At 40.8% G+C, this 11326-nt stretch overlaps 1 protein-coding gene and 1 pseudogene across 1 annotated transcript; both read right to left on the bottom strand.

Annotated features, from left to right (window-relative positions):
- Nucleotides 1-2560: 2560 nt before the first annotated feature.
- LOC143864025 (capsanthin/capsorubin synthase, chromoplastic-like) lies at nucleotides 2561-4236 on the bottom strand. Its single transcript, XM_077374841.1, has one exon. The coding sequence runs from the start codon at nucleotides 4081-4083 to the stop codon at nucleotides 2617-2619; it is 1467 nt and encodes a 488-aa protein (XP_077230956.1). The 5' UTR covers nucleotides 4084-4236; the 3' UTR covers nucleotides 2561-2616.
- A 3251-nt stretch (nucleotides 4237-7487) lies between these two features.
- LOC143863884 (capsanthin/capsorubin synthase, chromoplastic-like) lies at nucleotides 7488-8981 on the bottom strand (annotated as a pseudogene).
- Between the last annotated feature and the right edge of the window lie 2345 nt (nucleotides 8982-11326).

The raw sequence follows: 11326 nt of genomic DNA, 5'->3' as shown, positions 1-11326 counted from the left end.
TGGACTCAAAATTATTGTTCTTTACTCTAAGTTGTAAGAGGAGTAATTCTCATTTGGTTGCTGGTTTTTTTTTTTCCTGGGATTTATGTGGGTAAAGGTAGGAGACAAAAGAGGGGACAAGCATTAATTAGAGAAAGATATTATGATGAGTGGAGAGAGGGGGCAGAGAGAGAAAGAGAGACCACCATTTCCAAGACAAGATTTTGCTGATGTCACCAAAAAAAAGCTAATGTCACCACTAAATATTCTCCCACATAAATCCTAGGAAAAAAAAAAACCCAGCAACCAAACGGAACATAAGTAATTCTTCTTCATCTGTTACCATGCTGTATGATGTTGGATGCTTTTACCAGGCCAAGTCTTCTTCATTTATCTAGTAACATGTCGTTGATTACCTGTATTAGCTTGGCCATTTTGCCGAAAGCCATTTCCAGGCTCACTTTTGTTGGAGACTAGGCTGGTTTTTAGCAGATTTTGTCTTATTCATTTAATTTAGATGAGGTGGCTATTGTCTCCTACAAGATTGAGCCACCAAATGGCTTTCCTAGTGCCTAGGATTATATAGGCTACTTAGTCTAAATATAGAAGCTTGAACATAAAGTTGAATATTGATGTTGCTTCTAAAGGTAATCCAGGTATATCTAGCGGTTGAGGTATATTTAGAGACCATGTGACGAGGGAGTGTGGTGGGTCTGCGCCCACTTATGCTCCCTCGAGTTCTTTTATTAGTCGGATGGCAGGGTCTCTTCCTCAACCGAACTAAGGTGGGTTCCGGTTGGACATTGAGATGGTCCGAATAGAACTTAGGGTTAAGGGAATGGAGCCAAGAGAGGGGAGTCTATACAGCTTCCTTGCATTATCCTCTCGGTGCGCGGTGAGATGCAAATTGAACTTCAGGGGCAGGAATCCATGTCTTTTTTATAATGCAGGGACGAAACTCCGTAAGGAGCCGATCAAAGCAAGTGAAGCTTCGGGAGGGATCACCGGAGTACCGGACCGAAACCCTTATTGAGGCCGAGGCCTAAAGAGGGTGATCCCTCTTCCTTTCTTGACTTAGTGGGCCGACGAAATGGAAGGATGTAAAACCATTGGAAGAGCTATTGATGTTAGAGGAATTAGGTCAAGCAAGAGGTTGCTTGAAGCATTACACCCAAGGTATCTAATTTGGAATGCCAAGTTTGTTGCCTCCAGCCCCTATATATATTAGATACACTAGGATTTTAATAGGTTAATGGGCTCTAGCCCAAATAGGCCCACTACACCAGTCCATTATCTTATTGGGCTTATATTAGAACATAATAGGGTTATATTATATACCCAACAATTGAGACATTAAAGAAACTCATATATTTGTATTTAGGTTTGATGAAATTTTTTAATCAGATCCATACTGCTTTTTATCAAGGGAGAAGATATTTTCAGCACCCTGCGTACTTCGCCCCTGTTGATGTGATTTGACGTAAAAAAGCGTTAAAGTTGTCCACTGTTCACATTATAAGGGGGGCGAATGTGTACTGCCGGTGGGTGCGTGGGTGGGGGGTTGAAAATATCATCGCCCTTTATCAATTGAAAGTTCATATTTAATGAATGAGATTTGCTAGGAACCATCCCAGAAGGCATTTCATGGATGGACAGCCCATCCACAAAATGCCTTCTGCGATAGTCCCTAGCAAATCCCTTTGGATTTTGAGAAATGATTTTGAGTCCAAAACTAATTCTTGGCAAAATTGGGCATTTCGGTTGCCTTCTTCGATCCCTCTCTATAGTGCTTCTACCTTATAAGAAAAAAGAATTAGAGAATGGAAAAATGAACAAAAAAGGGTAATGGTGTTCTTTACTGTCAATCGTTGTGCCCGCTTCTGTAAATCACTAGCCAAAAGAGGCTAAAAAATCAGATTTTATTCCCTTGAATTCTATATTGCCCATTTCCTTCGCTCTCACAACCGGAGAAAGGGCAGCGTTGAAGAACACTGCCTCGGCCTGTTTGTTTTGGATTTTTGAGAATTGATTTTGAGTTCAAAACTGATTTTTGGATTCAAAATTGGTTCTCAAATTCCAAAACAAACAGGGCCTTTTCACCTATATAGAATCGAGCTTGGACTCAAATCAATTCTACATCCCAACAATAATACACATATTACTAGAATGTAGAATCAATGAGTCCAAAATCAATTCTGAATGACAAACCAAATGCTTCATTTTGCCAAGAATCAGTTTTAGATTCAAAAACCATTCTCAAAATCCAAAACAAACCGGGCCTTAGATATTCATTGGAACGAACCTCTTGTTGCTAAGTACAAATGTGTATACTTCTTTTATGTTACAATGCTTGTAAATATTTTGTAGTTAATTTTTCCTAAGGTTTGAGAAACTCTGCAAGTTCATAGTGAAAATTAGAATGTAAAACCTTGTAGAACTTTAAAGTCCCTATTTTTTCAGGACTCATACATGACTTCAAAGACCTTGGCACTCTATGAAGACCCTACAGAGTAAGTACCTCGATCTTATAAAATGTCTAGCCGAGACAGGGAATCTTAAACATATTATTTAAGAAGATAACTATGGAAAATAACAAAAATACCCCTAGCTCAGAAGTTAATTTTCAAAACATACCCTTTATACTGTTTCAATGGCAAGATTTCCCATCATCTTAACCAAAGGCAAGGGGCATTTGGTAACAATATCCAACTTAGATGGATTTGAAGCATGGCCAAACAAAGAGAGGCTCAACACAGCTAGCTCTCCAAGTGACAGTCTTGATGAAAGGAAGCCATGCCAGTAGTAAGGATCTAAGTCAAAGAAAGCATCAAAAAACCTTCTTGTCCCTTCCAAGTCGAGCTTCAAAAGAGTCTCCATACCAAAGCAGTAGAATTCTCTCACCCATCTCTTCTCCAATGGCCACAAACTACCCCACACTCTTCGATGGAGATTCGTCCCCCTGATCATCCGCGTCGAGCCCATGCATTCAACTATCGCCTTCGCCACGACCGGAGCCATGGCCAGAGATTTTGCAACCATGTATCCAGTAGAAGGGTGAACCAACCCAGCCGATCCACCCGTCCCCACCACACTCTGAGGAATGTTTGGGAGGGGACCGCCCATCGGAATCAAACACTTCTCATCCTCTATCACCCTCTTCACCTTGATCCCTAAGTGCCTTAGCCTCGCCACCATCCTACGCTTGATCTCTGCATAGGACATGACCGGGCGACTCACCAACGAAGTCTCCTCGAGGAAAATTAAGTTCGAGTCGAAGGGCATAGCATATAAGAACGTTGGAATCTTCTCGTTCTTCGCTCTCAAGTAAGGCTCATTCCCCATGTGAGAGTCCCTCCAGTCCATGAGAACCATCTTGTCCAAATCAAAGGGATGATCTTCCACTTCGGCGAGAATCCCATGAGCAATTTGGTATCCATGGTTCCGAGGCCGATCATACTGCACAAAGCTACTCGCGAAGCCACTTGCATCCACAACTAAGTTTGCCTTCACCTCATGGCCATCACTACATTGTACCATAGACTTGAACTCTTGGTGTACTACCTTCCATACTTTGGCCTGGTGAAATTTGACTCCATTTGACAAACACCCCTCAAGCAATCTAGTCTTTAGTCCCTTCCGGCTTACTCGACCATACGGGCGGTCTAGAAACTTCCTCTTCTGATCATCAATGAAGACTGTTGCCATGGGCCAGGTCTCATCCAGGCAATCTACGAGGCCCAAGCTCTCAAATTCATCCACCCATACGCCATAATTGTTCGGCCACATAGATAGAGGGGAAGGATCAATGCAACATACACGGAGCCCATAGCTAGAAACCAACTCGGCAAGGCGGAGGCCGGCCGGACCCCCTCCGATGATGACTAAGTCATATTCCGATCGGTCGGAAATTCCGTCCCGACGCAGATCGATGCTCAAGAACTCAGGTTTTGATTCTGATTTCAGGTCAAGGAAGCTTTCCAATCTGCTACTTTGAATTCTTTGGATTTTTCTTGTGGGTGAGTGAGTTCTTGGAGAGATGGATGGGAAGATGGAGGTGGTGAACTTGGGGGAATTCAAGAACAAAGGGACTTGGAGGATATTCATGATCAGGTGTTGAAGGTTGCAGATTGTTGAAGGTTTTATCGATGTTGTCAAGAGGTAGAGTTTAGAGAGAAATGGACAAAAAGGAATCCAGCGTCACGTTGTAGAGAAGGATGCCGTGTTGTTTATGGGAGGACAAATGAGGTTTTGCATGTGGAGGTTATAAGAATAGAAAAGAGCATTAAATAACAACAAAAAGAAAATCTTCTATACATGGTAACCACCGATTTTCTCGGTTTCCTTGTCAGAAAGCAATATACAATTATTCAATGTATAGTCATCGTCTAGCTGAGATAATGCTCTTGATTCTTGAGATGATTTCTTGAATGGAAAGATTGAATATTTGCTGAAACTTCTAATTTTCTTTTGTATTATGATGGGTTAGGGGAAAGGTTTTATGTCCTCCTCTTGTATCTTTTATTCTAATTAATAAAATTCCAACTGTTTGGCCAACCCATGTTTCCTTAAACCCTGTTTGTTTTGGATTTTGAGTCCAAAACTAATTCTGGGCAAAATTGGGCTTCTGGGTTGCCTTCTTTAATCCCTCTCTGAGCTATTCTGAGAACCGGAGAAAGCGAATTGTTGAAGAAAACTGATTATAGGATTGAAAATTGGTTTTCAAAATCCAAAAGAAAAAAAGGGCCTTAGTTTGCACCTATAGAATCAATCCTACATGAGGTGCCAAATGGCCCATTTTGCCAAGAATCAATTTCAGATTCAAAATCGATTCTCAAAATCCAAAACAAATTCATTGGACCACTTGTTATTATATAAAAATGTATACTACTTTTATGTTACAAAGCCTTACATGTGAATATTTTGTAGTTAATTTGTCCAAAGGTTGGAGAAACCTTGCAAGACTCTTCTGCCTCCTCTCCTCTGCCAGTGGGAAATTTTAACGCTTCTTGTTCAAACGCCAGTTCCACCGAGTACGCATTCGCCCCCCTTATAACGTGATTTGACGTACTGTTCAGTGTTAACGTTGTACAGGGGGCGAATGCGTACTGCAGGGGGTTGAAAATATCTTCTCCTTTTATAACATGAAAACCAGGTGAGGCAGATAAGGCCGAGGAAGTCAGATAATGACAAAAAATGGCGTGGGAATATCAATCCCGATAATCTTTTGACGTATCCAAAGAGATCTTAAAAGTTTACACACAAATCTGATACAAAATCCAATTAGATTTCAGTTTTGATGCCCTTGTGGTTAGTATTTAGGAGGATGAAAGCTTCCAAAATTAATTGTCAGGATTTTGTCAAATAAATAGATTAGATATTTAAAGTCCCCAATATTTTTTTTAGGACTAACGAATGGCTTCAAAGACCTTGTCACTCTGAAGAGTCCCGGTCTACTGCACTTCCCTAGAGTGACCCACAATCCCCGAAGTCTACCTAGAATTCAAGATCCTGTATGACTACCCCCTTGATTCCCACTCAATTAGTATTTAGGAGGATTTAAGCTTCCCAAATTATTGTCAGGGATTTTGTTAAATAAATGTTAGATGGGAATTGCTAGCGATTTGTCTCCATTCATGAGGTGGTTGGTCTGACATGCGACAGACCAACTGCGAAATGCCTTTTGCGATGGACCCTAACAAATCCCATGTTAGATTATTTGAGCATAATTAGAAATAAATTTATATTTCTCCCTTATCAAGGGCATGTCGGCCATTTGAAATTTCATAACTTTCATCATTGCTAGACCGTAAATCCCATGGTCCACACTAGGGCTGCAACAGGGTCGGGTTGGCCCGGGTTTTTCAAAACCCTAGCCCAACCTTGGATCCCATTATCTTAGCCCTGACCTGCCCTGACCCTAACCTCAACCCAATGTCCACCCTATAGGGCTCAGCCCAACCCTTGCCCGCCCTGATTGGGTCGGACCGGGCCGAGCAATTATACATGTTTTAGGTCTATTTTATTGTCAAAATACTTTCACATGATCTATTTGATATATGTGATTTTTAGTCACATAAATACAGAACCAAAACCCAATAAATGGAGAAATAAGAACAGAAAAATCAATTTCCAATAACATTACAACATGAAAGCGGTAGTATGCTAATTGGCACCAATAAATGAAGAGAAAGGAGGTTGCTGCATATGATCTGAGAATGAGATCAAGAATACATTATGTAAAAGTGTAAACAGGGCAGGGTCGGGCTGGCCCGAGATATCAACCCTTACCTCAACCCGACCTTGAGTCAAGGCCTAAAAAAATGAACCCAAGCCCGCCTTTAGGGTCGGAAAATCCAGCCCAAACGCTGTTCGGGCTAAGGGCGGGTCAGGGCTCACAGGCCAAACTTGCACCCCTAGTCCACACAGACCAAGTGCCTCTTATAAAATGTCTAAGAGAGACGGGGAATATTAAACATGTTGGTGATTTTTCCTCCAAAATTGAAATATGGCAGACCTGATTTTTGTGAAAAACAGAAAATAGATGAGTTAGGGAAACCTTTTCGATGCAGTGAGATAAGGCACGAACTATGTCGCTCTCTTTAAGGTGAATTTGTGCCTCTCCGGAAACTTATTCCGATGCACCAGATTACTGGCCATTCGAAGAGATTCGAACCACATGAACACTCTAATTGCCCAAAATGTTAAAAAGTATAGAAAAGGAAGAACAACTTAAGACAACACATATAACAGAGAGCAAACACGAGAACATAAAGGTTTGTGTTTGTTTGTCTGCAAGTTGTAAAAAAAATACAGGCACTGTTTTTTTATAACCCAAACATGTCCATTCAACACGCTCTTTAATATAGTAAAAGCACCCTTTAAGAATAGAGCCGTTTTCTAGACGTTACACGAGCAAAAAATCATATCCCAACAATCACTGCACAAAATAATGACAGTTATTTTGACGTCCGTAGGAAAAACATGCAATAACGACGAAGTTATTTGTCAATAACGGCGAAGTTTTTCCTCTAGAACGGCGAAGGGAAGGGAAGGGAAGGGAAAAAACAAAAAAAACAAAATATAAGGGAAATGAAAAGGCTTCGGATCACACGCACAGCTAGCTGGCCGCACGTGTGTGGTATAACCATAAGCCCACCGGGGTCCACTTGTGGCTTATGTGCATAGGCCCCCTTTCTCCTCTTATCAATCGCAAGGCTAGAGAAGAAGATAGCTATATAAACCCATGAACCTTTCCTCCACTTTCCAATACGAGACTATTTACTTTCGTGAAGGAACTCACATTTCAAACCAATGTGGCAGATTTGTAAAAAAATAAACTTTTAGAAATACAAAAGAATGACACTTTTTGTATTAAAATACCAAAAAATCCAATTTTGTATTAAAATACCAACAAAACATATTATTTATAAGAAAATAACTAAAAAACAATGGAAAATAACAAAAATTCCCCAAACTTAGAAGTTAATTTTCAAAAAATACCCTTTATATTATTTCAATGGCAATATTCCCATCATCTTAACCAGAGGCAGAGGGCATTTGGTAACAATATCCGAACAAAGAGAGGCTAAACATGGCTAGCTCTTCATGGGACAATCTTGATGAAAGAAAGCCATGCAAATAGAAAGGATTAAGTAAAAAAAAAAGCATCAAAAAACCTCCTTGTCCCTTTTAAGTCAAGCTTCAACACAGTCTCCATACCAAAGCAGTAGAATTCTCTTATACTCCACACTCTGCGATGGAGATGCGTCCCACTAGTCATCCGTGTCGAGCCCAAGCATTCTACTATGGCCTTAGCCATGACCGGAGCCACGGCAAGAGATCTGGCCACCATGTACCCGGTCGAAGGGTGAACCAACCCGGCCGATCCACCCGTCGCCACCACACTGAGGAATTTTTGGGAGGGGACCACCCAATGGGATCAAACACCTCTCGTCCTCTATCACCCTCTCCACCTTGATCCCTAAGTGCCTTAGCCTAGCCACCATCCTAAACTTAATCTCTATGTAGGAAATGGCTGGATGGCTCACCAACGAAGTCTCCTTGAGAAAAATTAAGTTCGAGTCGAATGGCATTGCGAATAAGAAGGTTGGGACCTTCTCGTTCTTAGCTCTCAAGTAAGGTTCATTCCCCATGTGAGAGTCCCTCCAGTCCAAGAGAACTTCCTTGTCCAAATCAAAGGGATGATCTTCCACTTTGGTGATAAGCCCATGAGCAATTTGGTATCCATGGTTCCGAGGCCGATCATACTCCACAAAGCTACTTGCGAAGCAACTCACATCCACAACTAAGTTTGCCTTCACCTCGCAGCCATCAGTACACTGGACCATGGACTTGAACTCTTGGTGTACCACCTTCCATGCTTTGGCCTGGTGAAATTTGACTCCCTGTGACAAACACACCTCAAGCAATCTAGTCTTTAGCCCCTTCCGGCTAACCCGACCATACGGGCGGTCTAAAAACTTCCTCTTCCGATCATCAATGAAGACAGTTGCCATCGTCCAGGTCTTATCCAAGCAATCTACGAAGCCCAAGCTCTCGAATTCGTCCACCCATCCACCATAATTGTTTGTCCACATAGATAGCGAGCAAGGGTCAATGCAACATACATGTAGCCCATAGCTAGAAACTAACTTGGCAAGGCGGCGGCCAGCCGGACCCCCACCGATGATGACTAAGTCGTATTCCAATCGGTCAGATATGGTGTCCAGGTGGATGTCCAAGAACTCGAGTTTTGATTCTGATTTTAGGTTGAGGAAGCTTTCCAATCTGCTGATTTGAATTCTTTGAATCTTTTTTGGAGGAGTGAGTTTTTCGAGGAATGCGTGAGCAGATGGAGGTGGTGAACTTGGGGGTATTCAAGAACACAGGGACTTGAAGGGTATTCATGATCAGTTTTGTTGTTGCAGATTGTTGCATTTTTTATCGATGTTCTGAAGAGGTGGAGTTAGAAGACAAAAAATAATCGAAGGTTACTTTGTAGAAAAGGATGCCCTGTTGTTTATGGGCAGACAAATGAGGCTTTGCATGTGGAGGTAATAAGAATAGAAAAGGATGCCCTGTTATTTAATATATTATTATTAAATAGATAGTCATCCTCTAGCTGAGATATTGTTCTTGGTTCTTGAGATCGTTTCTGGAATGGATGACGGACTCTTTAACCCTTGTTGGAAGCACTTCTCTGCATTTTTCATGGTGGAGAATGGATAGATTGGAAATAAAGATAGAATGGCATTTGCCAAACCCAACCCCGTTTGTTACGTACCGAAATGGGTCCCACTTGGGATAGCATAAAACAATTTAGAGATATGTAATTTTTAGATTTAGCTCTCTAGTTGTTTGGTAGAAGTAGGAGTCTTAGAGATAAGAGTTACCTAGATTGACTTATGCAGGAGTTTTAGAGGTAGTCGTCAAGTGGGTTTTCTCGTTAAAAATAACATATAAGGAGTCATTAGAAATTAATGAAGAATTTTATCGCAGAAATTGTGTTTTGAGCACAAAAGAGGACCGACCCTTCCCTCGAAGTGGTTCAGGAGACTGATCTTCCCTCTAAGAACAAATTTGGGTTTGTAACAAGTCAATTATGTTGCGAACCAAATTAGGAGACTGATTTTCCCTCTAAGAACAAATTTGGGTTTGTAACAAGTCAATTATGTTGCGAACCAAATTGGGTTCGTAAATGTTAAGTACCTTACTATTACGCCAAAAGCTCCCGAGAGCTGATGGAATGCGTGAGGCAAGACCCTTTAAACATGTCCCATACCAAGCTAGGTCCCACCCAGTCCCATACCTAAGCGAGCCCCCACTCAGGACAGTAACACCATTGCTGTAAATCCTTGATTCCTAATGGCGAAAGCTGCTCATATTAGCTAACAAAGTGGAGTCGCTCCACACAATACTGTTCAGCGTCCGTTTCATCTGCTCTAAAAAATGGAGAATGCGAAGCGTTGAATATGCATCCTAAGTTTACACACCTCATTCCTCTATAACTAAAGTTACAAACCTCAGATGAAAGATGGGAGATATCAAGGAATGGTATTACAGAGAAACGAGATTTGCTTTCTGTTGTAGAAGCAAAAGAGCTTGTTTCTGGTTCGTGGCAGGCAAACTGAGATGTGTGCGTACACTTGACAGTAAGCACGACTATATGGTTTGGACCATATTCCACCGAGCCCCACTGCGGACAGATAGCATAACAGAATCCTCATTGATTTTACAGGATCCCAAGTATCTAACAAAGGCCTTCAAAATGGACAGTTAACAAACATAGATGCATTTCTTCAAGCCCAGAAGTACATTGGTTGGACAGATAAGATCTACTAACTGCGTGATTCTGGAATGGTGGGCCACCGACAATAGGGCCCACTAGATGACCATGCTAGATTTAAACATGTACAGCCGTGTGTACAGCGTAGAGTGGTGGTAATGTAAAATGAAACCATCTGAGTTCGTTCACGGGTACATCATCTCCATATTTGAATTCAAAACATCGGAGTGAGACAAACAAAAGTCATATACATCTTTGTACACTTTCATTTCACAGAATAAAATTAAGACCAAAAGCATAAAATATTAACAAAATAATAATAATCTCTACAACAACTTGGATTTGTGTGCCAAGTGTCGACATGCATACAAGGTGCCTGGCACATCAACTCTTGAAATCTAGAAACAGGAACACTCTCGTACGGGTACTTACAGATGAAATTACTATGAAATTACTATGAAATTACTGATTACTAATCATAATTTGTAAAAAGATAAATATGGAATTCACTTAAACAAACTAATAATCAAATAAGAGTGCATTCATCGATCTAATCTAGTTATCTTCATTCTCCAATATGCATCAAGAAAGAGAGACCAATAAGATATAATGAACATAATAACAGTAGTGTTTAGTATGTTGGGTTTAGGGGAAGGGGATAACAACAAATATTAGCTAAAGAAGAGTTAATAAAAAACATAAGAATTGATGGTAAAAGATGAGGTAACCACAATAGTCAATAATCACTATTAAAAAAAAACATACAAACACAATAGTCAATAATAAATAGTATTTCATTTCACAAGATATAATAACATTTTGATGCGCCCACATTAAGCCTGACAGTTCTAGCAGTACATTTACAAGTGTCAAAAGGAGTGTCGATAAGTATCGACATGCGGGTCGTTGTGTCAAAAGCAGTGCCGATAAGTATCTACACATGTGTTGGTGTCGATACGTATGCCCGTTGAAAATTCAAAGTATTGACTAAATCATAGGATATGTTGCACTATGGATAGTGGAACTCAGACCTGCTGAATATTGATATCATCTTTAAAATGC

The sequence above is a fragment of the Tasmannia lanceolata genome, unplaced genomic scaffold (genome assembly GCF_043159265.1).
Source record: "Tasmannia lanceolata isolate RefF3 unplaced genomic scaffold, GAP_Taslan_0.1 ptg000044l, whole genome shotgun sequence".
NCBI classification, from domain to species: Eukaryota; Viridiplantae; Streptophyta; class Magnoliopsida; order Canellales; family Winteraceae; genus Tasmannia; species Tasmannia lanceolata.
This window is presented reverse-complemented; position numbering and strand designations above follow the sequence as displayed.

Bases quoted from the DNA above. Each gene is read 5' to 3' on its own strand.
- LOC143864025 (XM_077374841.1), bottom strand. From the start codon at position 4,083: ATGAATATCCTCCAAGTCCCTTTGTTCTTGAATTCCCCCAAGTTCACC.